Source organism: Cyanistes caeruleus, chromosome 6, assembly GCF_971803275.1.
Source record: "Cyanistes caeruleus chromosome 6, bCyaCae1.hap1.1, whole genome shotgun sequence".
In the NCBI taxonomy this organism is placed as follows: domain Eukaryota; kingdom Metazoa; phylum Chordata; class Aves; order Passeriformes; family Paridae; genus Cyanistes; species Cyanistes caeruleus.
In genome coordinates, this window is record NC_141706.1 from 10,685,927 (window position 1) to 10,702,022 (window position 16,096).

Sequence of the window (16,096 nt, forward strand, 5' to 3'; positions counted from 1 at the left end):
TAACAATAGCCTTTTTGCTAAGATGAAATATTTACACACTCACAGTACTTTTTTTTTTGGTGCAAAATATGTACTGACTGTACCTTTCTCTACAAAGATAATTTCATCTTACTTTGCATAGAAGTCAACACACAAAAAACCCCACTAGATACATAACTTTGTCATTAAAACACTTCAGGTAAGCCTTTTGGAAAAATTAATTAGGCATTAACTTTCTCCTTAAGAGTCAGTTTTATTTTCTAAAGCATCAATTAAGGCTATTCCAGCATTGAGATCTTGGCAATACATGTCCAAACCATTGTCCATCATACAATGCCAGACGTGTGCAGTGTGTTACCAGTAAGTAATTTTGCCTGCTAACACAGTCAGCAATTCCCTATCCCAAAATTAGTCTTCTGAAACTTCAAGTTTTCGTTGAGGAATATACGGAGCTTCTTGAGAGGTTCTTTGGGTACCATCTGAGTTTGCAGATAGTGAAGGTTCTGTGTTTGGCCCTCCTGGTGTACGGAAAAAGTTTTCTGTAACTGTCTGAGGCTCCTGAGGTTCCTTTGGAGCAGAAGGCTGAAGAGAAAAGAGAAAGATACTTTCATTTATGGAGGAATAAAAAGTAAATTCTACTTCTAAGTTTCTGCAGGATGTTAGCAATTTTTTTTTTTCCCTGAAATATAAAAACTTGACTTTTTACTGAGAAGGATATATCTGCATTCCTTGATATATATATAAAAATACATAAAAATATGCTTTTTCTATTCTCCTTCTTTTTTAACACAAACAGATATTAGGCAGTACAGTATTACATAAAATATAGAGAAACTTCCTGTGGGAAAAGAAGTATTTAAAATCCAGTACAGTCCTACCCTACTAAAGAATAGCCTACTAAAGAAAAGCTATTATTAAACAGAAGAACTTGAAGGTAGATTAGGGAAATAACAAGAAGGAAAGATAAAATAACAAAGGGACAATTTGTTAATAAGTACAATCTCAGATCTATGTAAAATCCTCCCTCTAAAACAGTTGTCTCTTCACATCTTGTCATCTTCCAGCTGGCTCCACTTCCACCAAAAATAAGTCACTTATCTTCCTTGCTAACCTCTCATTTCTACTGTACTTAGGCTGGCCTTCACTGCTAGCTCTTTTTGGGCAGTGCTGATTTCTAAAGATCAAAAAGAAATGTTTATTTATAAATTTTACCTGCTGTAAGGGAATTACTGCACCGCACTTCCCACTCAACCCACCATGGTGGAGTTGCCATATATTTTAACTCACCTTCCCTTCTTGCACATTTGTGCTCCCTGAGCTATGGCTGATATTTTCTGATTGGGAAGAGACTGGCACATGCTGAAGAACAGGATTTGCAGCAACTTGTACACCAGCAGGTAGTAGTCCTATGTGTTGCAGCATAAAGTTCAGAGCTGAAGAGCTTGGATTTGGGGCAGAACTGGTACTGCTAGAATTGAGGCAGGAGTTGCTCAGTACAGGTGCAGCAGCTATGGAATTTGGTGACACCATTATGTTCAATGGTGTTATATGAAAAGCAGGAATATTGACTGTTTTCAGTTCTGAGGCTGGCATTGGAATGACACCTAGAATAGAAACATCAAGTGTTGAAAGGAATTAGGATAAACTGCCCCCAGCCTCTTGAGCCAGCCCCCCATGCCTTTTTCCCTGGACACGCACCAGTGATGGGAGAGCTGTAGGGTGTGTGCTGCAGAGAACACACCCCAGCCTTTTCTTTATTGGAGCACTCTGCCTTGTTGCCATGGGTGCAGTGAGTCAGAGGAATAAGATAACCAGATGGAAAAAAAGTCTGAGAAAGAAAGAAAGAGACAGCACACCTTTAGCCTAAACATATAATAAACAAACCCCAAATGTTTTCTCCAAAACTGTAATCCTCCCTCCCCTTGTTCTTATTCTTTATCCTCCATGTCCCCAGGATGCCATATCCCACACCTGTACTATTTTCTGTCTGAAATGAGACACAACAGACTCGAGGACATGCTCTTTCAATTAAAACTACACAGAAGTCAGCTGGCTTCATTTCCAGCTGATACTCTTGGTGAGGAACTATAAATCCACCTGGGATTAACACAGTACAATTTGACCAGATGGAAAAGAAACCCTGATACTGAATATCATTTTTCCAGAAGAAACATCCTGGACCTAGCAAATAAACACGTCACCTCATTCTTGGATTGTGTTTTTCATAAAACAAATATTGGAAGACAAAACTTTTGCCTTTACACATTCTGTTTATGTCAACAGAACTGTTCTTTATTCAGGTTCTCCACAGCAACCAGTCTTAACTGCAGAATACTGAATTTTACTGATGAAGAGAGTTTCATGTGATTCTGTTTCAAAGTATTTGACTCTAAGTATGTGCAAAGGACTGGGGAGGTAAAGGATCTCAACATTGCCCTCAGCTCCTTAGTGTGACCTTCATTCCAATGGAAGTCTGAAAGCCTCTTTATGTCCTCTTATTTGTGTACTCAATGCAGAAACAGAAATCCTACATTCCTGCAAAATAAGGTTTTAAAAGCACACTGAAATGAATTCAACCAAAGAGAACCTGTGTAGGTGTAGTTCATTATAGTTTGCTTCTTTTGCTAAGGCTCCAAGTAGTATTTTCCCAGGGAATGGCAAGAAAATCTTACCTCTGGAGCAGGAATGGCAAATGCCACAGGTATGTCTTGTTTTGTTTTGATTTTATCTTCGTCTTCTGAAATATTTTCTTTTGTACATTGGTCACAGCAACTTGACATGTTTTGATCTACTGTTTTGGTCTCATTCTGTCTCTCTTCCTGGACATTGTCCATTTCACGATTCATTTGTGAGCTATTGGAAGGTGTTTTTTCATTCTTAGTGGATTCTCCCTTTGAAAAAAGTACATATAAAAAGAAAGGCAGGTGTTGAAAGGCTTAATCATCTCATTTAGAGCCCTACAATGATATTTATCCATTCTTAAAAATTGGAAAGCAAGCTTTTTACTTCCTCTTCATTCCCAAGTTTGTGCTATAAAAATTTCTGAGCCAGGTCCATGTTATCACCTCTTGTTTCTTCCCAGCTAGTGGGTGTTTGATAGCATGTGCTCTCATAAAACACCTATATCATATGATGACTGTTTAGGCAAGCCAAATTTACAACAGATTTATAATTTATAGAGATGTTAAAACAATCAGCAATTGAGGAATAGAAAGCAAACCAGCCCCAATCTCTCCATATACATCAAGTTTATCTGAACCTCTTATTCTCTTCATGTGCTGTTCTATTATGCCTACAACAAGCCAACACTGGGTGGAAATATTTAGCAGGTATGGGGATTTTGGGAAGTTCCCTGTCCAGTGATTTTTATACATCCACTTTCTCTCCTAACTTCTCTAAAGCCAAGAATGGATGCCAGCAAGTTTACAGAATCCTAGAATACAAGAGACATTGACCAACCTCACTCTCAGCCTGACCAACTCCAGAATCATGTATAAATAGGTACATTTTGACATCATGTTGTTAGTTGTTTTATTTTCATTACACCTGTACACTTTGTCTTCTTAGAAACAAACCCCAGCCTCATAAACATTGGCAGACTCAGCAAGCAAACACCATCTATTCAAGCCTGATGTTATTTAAAATGCCTACACTCACTGGCAGACTCCTACATCACTTTGAAAATGAGTAGGTGGCAACATCACTAAGCCATAAAATGGCATTTTAAAACTAATTTAACTTACCAAAGTAGAATCAAGGCTTTCCTCATCACTTTTATGCCTTTTAATTAAATTATTCTCTGGTAATGCTTGTGATCTTTTAAGGCACCGCTGAGATGAAGTTTCTGATTTCGTCTCAGGTCTTTCTTCAGCTGCCAAGGATTTTGTAGGCTCATCCAGACCTTTCTGAGTGTCCCCTTCCTCAGTGGTTATTTTATTTAATACCTTTGAATTATTACTCTTAATTCCAGTTAGGTTAGCACATGGCAGAGGCTGCAACATGAAGCCTGGGCTGTATGTTGTCACCGTGTGGGCTTGGGAAGGGTGCAGACAGATTGCATATGAAACCCCAGACTGAGGATGAGGTAAGATGACTGGTGACATGGAGCTGTGGCTTGCAGGGCACACCCCAAGGGGCTGGCTCAGACCTGGCTGCTGAGAGGGTTCAGGCTTGGGAACAGCCTCAGGCGAGGACAGGGCACATTTCATTTGCATCTCTTCTGCTGCCCTTCAGAAAAAAAAAAAAACCAAAAAGATTCGCAAATGTGTTTTAATTCCTTCATGCAGAAATGAATGTCCTGACAAATTATCTTCTGTAATACAAAGACTTAACATGAACTTGTACTTCTCAATCCACCCAAGAGAAAATAATTGAAAAACAAGCCTGCAGTACTCAGGGTTACTGGTTTTGGCAGGCTATTGCCCCACCAAACAGAGCATAACTTTAACTTGTTCTCATCTTTAAACTTGTGCAAACTTACTTGGATTGTCCTTCCAGCGGATGTTTAGTGATTGCTGGAAACTGAGCTATTGTATTTGGGAAAACTGGTAAACTTTGATAAGTACCTGGTCAGAGGAGAAGAACAAATCAAAACTGAGTACATCAAATTCAGAAGTTAAAATTTAACTTTACGTTGAGGAGACTGCATTATGCAATGTAACATACACATTTAATGATACAACTTATCCTCAAACTCAGCCCAGATTTAATTTGATCAACTGGACATAAGCTTACATCAAACAAATTCTAAAGGCCCAGAAAGGATCCCTAGCAAGAACATGAACATTGACAGGTACTTTTATGGCCACTTTTTGGAATACAGAATTGGTTAGATAATATGCTCGAAAGCAGAGTTTCTACAACAAAGCAGGTTCAGAGATGATCCAATATTCAGAGATTCAGTGATTCTAGACAAACAGAAGGTTTGTAGCCATTTCTATATTTTTGACAGTTCTTAAGAAGGATTTTTTGAAAGGAGGTACCACCCACACATCTGCATGTCCTGTTAGAAGAGATCAAGCTCAAATATTCAGTGCAAGACTACATCTGATTTTAAAAACAAAGAAGTTTCTAAAAGAAAAGTTAGGAAAAGATATGTACTGGCACTTATTTTAACTGGGCTGGTTGGAGCAGACTGAATCTTCCTTCTGTCGTTCTCTATACTCTTAACTAATTTTATTAGAGATGAATGCCGAGTGAAGTTTTGCTTTCCTTTTGAAGGAAAAAGGGCTTTTGAGCACTGCTCTTTGGAAGGGATGGATTCTGAAACAGGTGGGGAACAGGTTGTAGAAGTTGCTTCCAGCTTAGTATCTGAAAGACAGAAAAAAAGAAGAAAATATGTACCAAATGCAGATTCAGTAATTAAAAGCAATTATTTGAGCCTGGTTTATAATTCTTGAAGTACCAGCAGCAACAAACAGGGGAATTCAAGAATCTCAGTAGGTGAACATCCTATGTGCACAAACTATGTGCAAATAGATACTGGTTGCTGTGCTGTTAAGGACAGTGATGTGACTAGTAAAGGATTTTCTGCTTAGTTATTGTCTCTTTTGGTCAAAAAATTCTAGCAGAGAAAACAAAAAAACAATCATATCAGCAGAACAAAAGGAAATGACAGATACACCTACCCTGAGTATTTGGCAAGACCTCAGGTCCTGTCCACTTGAATGCTGGTTTTCTACCTCTCTCCTCTGTAACATGAACTTTTTTGATAAGCTTAAGGCTGCTGAGAACATTCGCTATGTCATAAAGTCTTCTAATTTTGGCTGAAATGAAAGAAATGGTATAGCAGCTGCAATTAACAAGTTAGCATGTATCAGATAAAGAAATGTTGTAACATCTGCTAAGCAGCTAAAAGGAAAAAGCTTTTTAAAAAATTGTAAGAACAATTTTGTGGAACAAAATTTATACAATGAAATAACACTGTGATACAAAGTTTATACATAAAAATAGAGCAACATAGGCACAGACCTACACAAATCCTGTAGTATCCTTAAATATAAGTAGATTAAAAAGGTACACACATGCAATGGCAAACATGGGAACTGGAGGGAAGAGAGACACTAAAATAGAACAGGATAATCATCCTGCATGTCTTCCCTGTCTCTAGGTTGAGCTATTAGGGAAAAGTTTCAGGTAGAAATCAAACTACAGCTGAGTTCTAGAGCAAAGTGAACATGCTTAGGTCATGGAATTTTTTGGCTTCATAACCAGGAATGTGGGAAAACATGGAATTGATACCTGAAATACAGGTAGACAGATGGAATGCCCTGAAAATGTTTTGACTGTGTGTCAGGCTCTTATGGAAGAATAAAAGCAAGCAAAACCCACTACTGAGTAGCCACCTACCCTCACTATGTTGCTGTGAGGCAGTGGAAAGGAAATCAAGAACTGAAACCAGAAAGGATCAGTATGTGCAGACACAATTCCACAAAAATAAAAAAAACAAAACAAAACAAAAAATAACCCAAACAAGCAAAGGAATCTGAGAATCAAGCAAGAGTCTAATTTCCAATGAAACCCACAACCATCCCTCAAAAGCAGCACATTTTTAATTATTATATGTCTACTGACCTAGACCTAGAAATACCATTTCATTTGAATGGAGAGGAAGGGGAGGAAGTGCACAGGGAACTGAGAGAAATGTAAAAGAATGAAGAAATAATTGGCAGTTAGAGCACAGGGTTTCACTTCCTCTGACATGCAGATTGGTTACATGACTTTTACAGAATTTCTTCAGATTTCTACCAAGTTAGTTATGTGGTCAGAACACAGATTTTGCATGATTCTGGGGCATCTTTGGTGAAATGATGCTGAAAACTTTGACAGGCTGCTTGAGGAAAGAGAAATTGCTACCAATATGGAGCCTTGTGACATTACTTCAGGAGGGAGGATTTAATGGACACTTCCTCTCAGATGGGTATCAATGACCAGAAATTATGAACATCATGATTATCAATGATACAAAAATTATGAACAGCAGAAGGTTAGTGAGTTTTTGGAGGCTGAAATAAACATCTGTGGCAGGAAAAATAAGAGCATTTTTTAGTTACATGCAGTACTACTAGGATAATTCATTTAGCTTACACTTGTTGTTGTACTTACTTTTAAATTTGCTTTTATCTAAGTCTTCTAACTGATCTTCTCCAATCAAGATTTTAGCAGCAACTTCAAGGCTCACGATTTGAGGTGTTGACACAAGGAAAAGCATCACAAATTTCTGACTCATGACTCGTAAGGACTTGTATTTCCTGCCATTCACTGATGCTGCAGCAGACAAAAGAAAAGATTACAGTATTCAGTGACACACCAGATACAAACACAAAATACTGAAGAAATTTGTCAGTAATAATAATTGTAACAATAACACAGAGACTAGTCAGGGTCAGTGCTGACTCCAGAATCATGTTTCTACATGACAAGAAACAGCTAATTGGGTGGATACCAAGTCTAACTACAGAGAAGTAGATACATATATCCCACATATACATTTCCCATTATCTGACAACTTGTACTCTTAAAGATGCTTAACCCTCAATTAAATTTCTTCCATGAATCAGAGCAAAATTAACAAAACAAATTGAGTAATTCATGCTTCAAGTTTCTATACATTCAGTAGTAATTTCTGATAGTTTAGTGGTAATGGCAATTGGATTGTATGTTGGTGTATTTGATAGTTTCACTTGATGTAGAAACAAATTACAAGAACTGAGTGAATAAGACAAGTGAAAGAGTGCAGAGCACTTTTTCTCACCACAAACAGTTGTGGTGCCTTTGGGGCAGAACCACCTCAGAAAAAAAAAAAGGAAGGCTAATAAATCTTCTTTTTCCAAGTTCATAGAAACGTAACATTTTAAGTACATATTATTCTTGGCATTATAAAGAATTATTACCAGCATGAAATTCCACTCCTGGGAGCTCCACAAAAGACATTTCTGACTGGTCACTTGAGCCAAAAGAACTTGCCATTTCTTCATTTCTTTCACTGTCAGGATCGAATTCATGCTCATACTCTCTTTTCTTGATCATCTGGATTTGCTGTATGTATTTGTTCTCTTCTCCCACCTTTTTCAGGGCCTGTAGAGTCTGGGGGAGGTTGTGGCGCCCATGCCAGACGTATCTGTTCCTGGCCAGGCGGCTCACCATGTGCAGGCTCTCCAGCACGTTCACAATGTCATAGATGCGCCTGCGCTCCACGTCTGCAGAGGGAAAGCTGAACCTGACATCTCTGCTACGTAAAATATATGCACTCATGCATTACCTGCAGAACAGATTCCTGTCCTTCCCCTTAATATACTTCTAAGTAATTTTTGCCAATTCCATATCACAAACAGAAAATAGCCCTCACAGGTCTTGCCAGCAAGGAAAACAAATCGTGCTTCATATATGGAACGACTTGCTATTCCAGAGTTACACTTGGCTTTCAGCATTCCTTAAGAAATGAAACTTACTGTTGCCAGAAGAGCCATTACAAGAGTTTCAATCCAGCTTTAGAAAAAACAGAGCATTTTTAATTATACACTGAATTGATTTTAGATTGTATCTTTAAATATCCATGGAAACTCATAAGAAACTGTTTTGCAGCTTTTTTTTACATGTTATTTTATTAGCATGCTCTTCTTTTCTCATTTGTCTGATAAACTCTTGATTTTGACCAGACATTTCTTAAAAGATATGTTCTATTGTATAAAGTATAAAAAAACGTAAATCATACAGCTTTAAAAAATTTTATAACCATCAGCATTTTAAAAGAATTGCTCTAGGAATGAGGAATTTAAAACTGGGTTTAAATAAATTTGAGAACAGAATAAGCATCCAAAATTGTATGGAGCAAAAATGTACTAACAAAAATGGTAGGTTATTGGCAAATTTGCATGAAGAAATATTTAATAGGATGAACAGCAACTTACGTAGCTCTTCAGTGACTTCATCGAGGCAAATGTAACTTTTCTGTGAAGGGCTGGGGTAATCAGGATATCGAGCTAAGAATTTATGACACAGTAATCCGAGACTTTTCTCTTTGCGACTTGGTTGAGATTTTTCATATTCATCCCCCAGTAAGTGCTCCTACATGGAATAAGAAAAAGAGATTGTGAGGTTTTTGACAATATGTAAGCACAGATAATTATCAGCTTTGTAGTAAGCACTGAGGACAAAGGGCCAGTGTTCTCACTTTGTCCTCAGCAGCTGTAAAATAAAACCAGAACATTATCTGTTACATGTAGCTAGTCAATATCCTTACTTATATTTGGTAAATGCTCCAAAATCAAAACTTTAAAAAAAAGATGTGCCATGTCAATGTATAATTTTTATACTGGATAAACAGCCTTCAGCTAACTTCAAAAAAAAAAAAAGAAAAAATAAATACAAACAACTTTACAACGTACCTGTGAACAGTGTTTTGTCTGTAGGACCTCATTTGAACTGTCTGACAGTTGCCTTCTCTGTTCTCTGCTCCTAATCTCAGGACTAGCTGCACTAATCAGCATTTTCAAGTTGGAAGTAGGTGTCCATGGATCTGCTGGAGGGGTTTCCTTCAGTTTCGGGGGTGTGGTTAGAGGCTGACAGTCAGGCTGTCTCTCTGTCAATACTAACTGTGAGGTAGCCGCTTGTTTCAAAGGGGTTTTCAGTATATTTTTGCATGGCTCAGAATGCTCATTTTCCTACATATCAAGAAAAAGAACAACGGTGATATTAAAACCCAGGTGCACCATGACCCATTTATCAATGTCAAAGGGGAATAGAGATCCATTGCATTTTTGGATAGCTCTGAGTCAAGGGTTCCAGTCCTACTCTGAACCAATGGGTACCTTCCCTGAAACCATTTCTGTGCCTGTAGCTTAAGACTCGGGTCCCGTGGCATTTATTCCTCGAGTAATTTCCCCTTTCCTTCCTCTGAGGCAAATACAATCAGAATGTACATTAATGCATAGCAAAGAGCAATAAATAATGCCTGAAACATATCATGACCCGAGAGCGGGTGTGATGGTGCTTTATAAATTCTTGTTGGGCTAAACAGACACCAGCCTACATGTTAGGGAACTCTTACCCTTTATCATATAATCGCCTTAACTCCGACGACCAACCCGGTACTTAGCGGTCATAGGAGTGTTGGCAAACAAGCTCTTAACTTTTACAGTGAACTTTAACAAGCTCCCAACGCTCAAAAAAATTCGGAGTCGTTTAAGGTGTGGAATGTAATCGCGGGGCTTGCCGAAAAAGAACATGAGAGGAGAGGATAAAGACGGGAAAGTGAAGCGAAGGGGTGCCCGGGCGGGCTGGGTCAGGGATCGATCCACTTCCTTGTAGTTTCCCTCGGATTCCCCCCCTTTACTTTTCCCGCCGTGTCTCTGCGCATGTGCGGTCGGGCCCGCAGAGCCCTCCAATAAATGGGTCTGGGGTCTGTGGTGGTCCTGGAGCCCCTTTCGGTGAGGTGCCCGGGGCTCCAGGCAGGCTGGCGAGACTGGAATTGTGAGGGAAGCGGGCTCGGCCCAGCGCCGCCCCACCTTCGCGGGACCCTCTTCCCTGTCACAGCACTACAGAATGTCCGAGACAAACACGCTTTGAAACATCATTATACCTGTTTCTCCACACACCTCCTGTTAAGGAAAAAGCAAAGAGGAAAGGAGAGCCAGGAAGAAGATGTGTTCTTTATGGACTGTGTGGACAACGGTCGTGAGAGATGAAGTTCAGGAACTTTTGTTGAGGACAGAAATTGAAGCGAAGGTAAAACACCCTCGATTTCTGCCATCCCGCGGTTTCTACGCGCGATCGTTCCGATCGAAGCGGTTTCACCCCCAGCGGGGCTGAACGCGGGCAGCGGGGCTGTCACTGCCCCGCGGGAAGCGGCAGCCCCGGGGTTTGGCGGCTCTCGCCCACCGGAGGAATTACCTTGTCGCCGGCCCCCATCTCCCCGCCCGCCGGCCGCATTCTCCCACCGCCTCAGGAGGCGACACCCGCCGCTCCTGCCGCGCCGCTCCGCATCGCAGGTCCCGCCGGCTCTGCAGGGCGGGAGGAGGGACGGATGCACTGGTTGAGGGTCCCCGTGACGAGCCGGTTCCTGCTGCCCTCCGCGGCCGCCGGGCTTGTCCCGCCGCCTCCCGCCTCCCGGCCCGGCTCGCGCGCGCCCACCGCCCAACGGCCCTGGCCCCGCCCCGTCCGCCACGGCCCAGCACCGCCCATCGGCCCTGCCGGCGGCGTGTTTAAACATAGGGGAGACGCTACCCCTGCGCTCTCCCGCCCCCTCCGCGCACCCCACGGTCCGGGAGCACCGGCGGCGCCCAGGAGGGGTGCTGCCACCGCCGCCGCCCGGGCCCGGCTGAAGCGCGGGGCCGCTCCCAGGGTCGATTTGAATTCAACGCGCGGAGCCGCCGCGGGCGGGTGGGGCGGGCGCGGCAGCCAATCAGCTCCCGGCGCTGGGCCCCGCGCGGCCAATGGGAGCGCAGCGCTGCGCGGCCTCTCCCTCCTCCTCCCGCCTCCCGCTGCCGGGCGAGCGCCGGCGGGGCTCGGGCCGGGGCTTTGGCGGGTTCCCTCCCTCGCCCCCTCCCTCCCTCCCGCCCCAACGGCCGTGGGGTCGCGGGGCGGAGCGGGCGGGGGGCGCCGGGCGGTTTAGCGGAGCCCATTCACCCGCTCGCCCCGTCCCGTCCGTCAGGGGCCGCGCGGGCTCCGCGCGCCCCTCGCGCCCTCCCCCGCGCCCTCCCCCGCGCCCTCCCCCGCGCCTTCCCCCGCGCCTTCCCCCGCCTGCCGCGCGCCCCTCACGGGGTCCCGCCCGCCGCTCCGGCGCCCGTTCCCGGGGTCCCCGCGGCTGCCGCGCTCCTCGGAACCCTCCGCACTCATTGCGTTTAAAACACACCGCGTTTTGTGTCCGTGACCCGGGCCGGGAGCTCCAGGCTGAGCTCCACAGTCGGAGCCGGGGCTGGACACCGGCTGGAGAGATTCCCCCGCTCAGCAAAAAGAGGGGATGAAAGGTGAATGGCTGAGCCGGTGAGGGGGGCGCAGTTGGGTGGGAGCGCTTCGATTGCCCCTGGTGTTAGTGTCCCCACATAAGGGTCTCAGCCATCTGGTGCCGCTATTCCTAAAACCACAGAACCAACTAAGTTCGAAAAGACCTCTGGCATCAGCGAGTCCAATTTATGACCAACCCGACTATGGCAGTGAGTGCCACGTCGTCTTCCCTTAAACACCTTCAGGGACAGTGAGTGACTCCACCATCTCTCTGGCTAGCACATTGCATTGTCTGATCACCCTCCCTGTGAAAAAATTCCTCCTAATGTCCAACCAAAAAAACCCTGTCTCATCTCAAGACATCTTGTCCTGTCCCTTGTTCCCTGGAAGCAGAGCCCGGCCGCCACTGGGCTGCACCCTCCTCTCAGGGGTTGTGGAGATTGATAAGGTTGCTTCTGACCTTATCGCAGAGGTTGCTATGCTTTTGTTCTGCAGGCAGGAGTCTGGGATTTAAACACACCTCGCCTCGGCTGGGTTTTATACTAGAGCCGGGATTTGCAAACCTTTTAATGTGACTCTGTTATTTCTTCTGAAAGGGAAGTCTGAAAGCTTGTAAACCCAAATTTAAAAATTGACGCCAAAGTGACCTTCACTCCTTGGTGTCACCAGCCATGAAGCCGACAAGAGTTATTCTCTTGAAGTACAAGAAGTGGACATTTGCTTTTTTTCCTAGTTTGTGCTTTGATATAATTACTGTGTATTGGTTTCTTTCCATAAAAGGTGCACTGGAAGGTGTGATTGTTGTAATCTAGAGCTGGGGCATGACTCGCAAGAAGTACAAATCTAAATACTGAAAAAATAATGTGTGTTTTTTCTTTACCCCCCATAATGGCAAACATGACCACACAGAATTCACATGGAATTTGAGTTACTTAGATGAGGAGCACTCACATGTTTCAAAAATCAAACCAGGAAAAAAAAATCAGGCTTTTACATTCAAACTGTCATTTGAATATTTATTTATGTTGAGATTTGAAAATTACCTTTATCACCTAATCAAGAAGCCATTATCTCTGTTCAAACAGCACACTTGTGACCTTTGTTCAGGGGACTTCTTTCCTGGTCTCCAAGTTAACCTTACAAGCTGCCCATTATGACAGGATCAGACATTTTAAAGTAAAGGTTAAAAGAATTTCCAAGGTTATTACATCTACTGAAATAATTATTCTGTTAATAATTTGTGTGCCTCTTTTGCCATGCTCCTTGCTATGCTAGTGCCTTTTGTGTTTCTGAGATTATGGAATTACATGGAGCAGTAAAGGGCATTCTCACGTGTAGCCATCAGTTTAAATTGTTTCTGTTTCTCTCTGCTCTTGCTTGAGTTGCATAAGAAACTGCAATTACATTTTTTGTCAGGAGCCTCTTAAAGGAAAAACAACAAAGATGGAAAATTTTAATGTCCCTGACATGGCAACTGAAGGTACCAGTAGCAAGTTAATAATGGGTCCTTTAATGTATAACCTCGAAGCCTTTTGTGTGATGATCCTTGTGGAGGATGTTTGCTGTTTTCAAGTATTGTGCTGAATCAAGACCCACCTGATGTCAGAAATCAGAGTTGGAGAGTGATAGGTGATTTTATCTATGCTGGTCCAGCCAAAGAGTGACTTGTAGCATTGTCATGTGGATTAAAGAGAACGTGTGACATATCCTAGTGGTTTGGTCAAATCAAATCACTGATATAGTGGTAAATAAGCAAAGAATTTGTGAAATTAAGTGCTTCCAGTGCCTCTATTATAGTTAAGCATCCCTCCTCATCTGCCTGTAAAAATTTTCCTCTTCCAGAAACAGCTTTAGCAATGCATTGTGCTGAAGAAAGCACTAATCTGGTTTGCTCTGCACGCACTGCTTGAGTTTTGTTTCTTGTATGAGCATATGTTGTTAATAATTGATTTGTTTCAGTGTGATCACAAGGCAGTAAAGTTCAGCATCTTGCACTGATGTGCATCCTAGATGTGGTGCTGCACTTCTGTCAAGAGGAATTGTAATGAATGGCTCACATAAAGAGAAAATATGGAATTAATTTTACTGAAGTAATTCTTATTAAGTAATTCCATGTATAAGACCACTTACAAAATGTCCAGGTGGAATCTTCATTCTTGGGGTTACTCAAAAGCCCTCTGGATGTGGTCCTGAGCTGCAGGAGACGGGTTCGGGAATCAAGAGACAACTCAGTATGAGTTAGCTGCTTGTCCCATTTTATTGCAGTTTTGGATACATTTCTATAGTGTTTTGGAAAGGTAACATGCGATATGTATTCTATTATTATTGGATAATTACTGTTCTTCACACATTAGCTTCTACATTTCTATTGGTCCAGCTCATAACATCCGAACTCCATAAGATACTTTTTAGCGGAACTTGTAAGATACATTAAGTGGCTATATAAGATACATTCTGCAGAATTCACATCCTGACAAACTTCACAAGATACATTTGGCAGATTTCTCATCCTGAATTCTCATCCATTCTTCATTGTTTTATTAACACTTAGTCTTTTTCATATCTTTGGTACAATGTTGTGCCAAGGAGTCATGCTAACTCAAAGTCAGGGTTGTGCAGGCCTTCCAAGGAGCTATGGCCTCAAGAAGCAAGCCATTCTTCAACATTGAGCAAGGGGCTTTAGTGATCACACTTCTAAAAATACTATGTTGTAAGGTTCCAGTTTAAAAAAAAAAAAAAAAATTAAAAATCACCGATAACATAGTATGTGAATTGAAAAAAATTTGTGATCTCTACAACCTTCAGAGAGCCGATCTTTCTGTAGCTTTATGCCCTGCTGTCAGAGTGCTCGGACTATTTTAGGCTGCTTTTCTCAAGGAGCTACTTTGTTACTTCTCTGTCAAAGGCTGGAATTGTGAATTTGAAGGTCGTAGCTGCCAGCCAGAGATTTGCAGGGAAGTGCCTCAAGTTCAGCTTTCAGTTTCACTGTCGGGACACTGCTTCTGGTAATCCTGGCAAGTGATGCTGTTTATTGCAAATGTCTCTTTCAAATAGCATGATTTCTGGTAATGTTTCTTTTATTCAAGTTAATTTTAAAAGGCAATTGTATTTCAGTTATTATACTTTAATTTTAATATCTAATGGGTTTCAAGGAGAAACTGCAGCCTTCTGCAGGTATGTACTTCTAGGCAAGAAGTTCAAGAATAAGCAGACCCCCAAATACTTTAGAAATCTCTCAGTAGATTGGGTTAAATATTTGATATATTTTAACTATAAATAATGAAATTATTGTCTTCAATAAAAATGAAAATAAGTCAGAGTAGTTTCAGGAGTACAAGGTGTTTCCTTATTCACATGCTGCTGTAATTTTAATCTCTCCAGTCACTTCAAAATTGTGTGAAAAATGATGTTCACTGTTATGGTAAACTTTAAAAGGTTTAATAAAAAAAAAAAAAAAGACAAGACAATAGGAGACAAAGACAATAAAGCAAAGGATTACAACGGCCTGGTGCTTGGCACTCTGCCAGGAGCACACCTGGTGTTTTGCAAACACCCTTTATATACCATTTTTATTGCATCAACTTGATGCATATTCATAGACTTTATGCATAGTCAAACTTTTCTATTATCTGGTTTACATTTTCCAGGAACTTTTTCACATGGCCACTCTTTGGGTCCACTTTTTTAGATCATGTGTGTTTCTTGGCTTGTGGTTTTAATCTTCTCATCAATTTTTAATTTGGGCTTTGGTTCCTTCTTTCTACAGGCAGTGAGTGGTGATAGAAGCCAGGTGGTCCTCATCATCTGTTCACTAAAGGTTATCTTAACTAGGCAGACAGTTCAAACATCCTATATTGATTATTACAGCAAAGCCATTTTAACATTATACATATAGCATTCCTCTTAATACTTGCCAAAAGCCAGTATTATAATATGTACTTATAACAATTGTGATGAAATCTAGATTATAACATTTATCCTTTTCTTGTCTTCATTCTGGGCTGTGATGTAACAAAAACATATCTTCATTTCTGAGCTAGGAATAAAATTTTGCAGAGCTTGCAGATAACTTCAGGCTGTGCCTCTTGCAGGAGTGGTATAAGTACTTGGGTTCACTAGAGGTCACACTTCTTTTACTCCTCCCTGTCTGTCTGGAAGACAGACTACTGCTCCT

General features: G+C 41.7%; 1 protein-coding gene across 7 annotated transcripts; it reads right to left on the minus strand.

Annotated features, from left to right (window-relative positions):
* Positions 1–212: 212 nt before the first annotated feature.
* E2F8 (E2F transcription factor 8) lies at positions 213–11,656 on the minus strand. Of its 7 annotated transcripts, none has more exons than XM_086892998.1 (15): positions 11,605–11,656; positions 10,870–10,979; positions 9,366–9,641; positions 8,889–9,045; positions 7,872–8,177; positions 7,084–7,245; positions 5,607–5,744; positions 5,080–5,289; positions 4,460–4,544; positions 3,723–4,206; positions 2,652–2,870; positions 1,678–1,807; positions 1,267–1,583; positions 1,091–1,153; positions 213–561 (listed from the first exon to the last, which is right to left on the minus strand). In XM_086892998.1, exons 2-14 carry the CDS (start codon positions 10,906–10,908, stop codon positions 1,127–1,129), a joined length of 2,550 nt encoding a protein of 849 aa, XP_086749124.1. In that variant the 5' UTR covers positions 10,909–10,979; positions 11,605–11,656; the 3' UTR covers positions 213–561; positions 1,091–1,126. The 7 variants fall into 7 exon arrangements, with proteins under 7 accessions (XP_086749124.1, XP_086749123.1, XP_086749125.1 ...); XM_086892997.1 differs by lacking the exon at positions 11,605–11,656 and adding an exon at positions 11,232–11,392; XM_086892999.1 differs by lacking the exon at positions 11,605–11,656 and adding an exon at positions 11,203–11,298.
* Between the last annotated feature and the right edge of the window lie 4,440 nt (positions 11,657–16,096).

Coding starts and splice junctions, on each gene's coding strand:
- E2F8 (XM_086892994.1), bottom strand. CDS start 10,908: ATGCGGCCGGCGGGCGGGGAGATGGGGGCCGGCGACAAG. Junction 8,178..8,888: donor TGAAGTCACTGAAGAGCTAC/GTAAGTTGCTGT, acceptor TTCCCTCTGCAG/ACGTGGAGCGCAGGCGCATC. Junction 5,745..7,083: donor AGATAAAAGCAAATTTAAAA/GTAAGTACAACA, acceptor CTTTCATTTCAG/CCAAAATTAGAAGACTTTAT.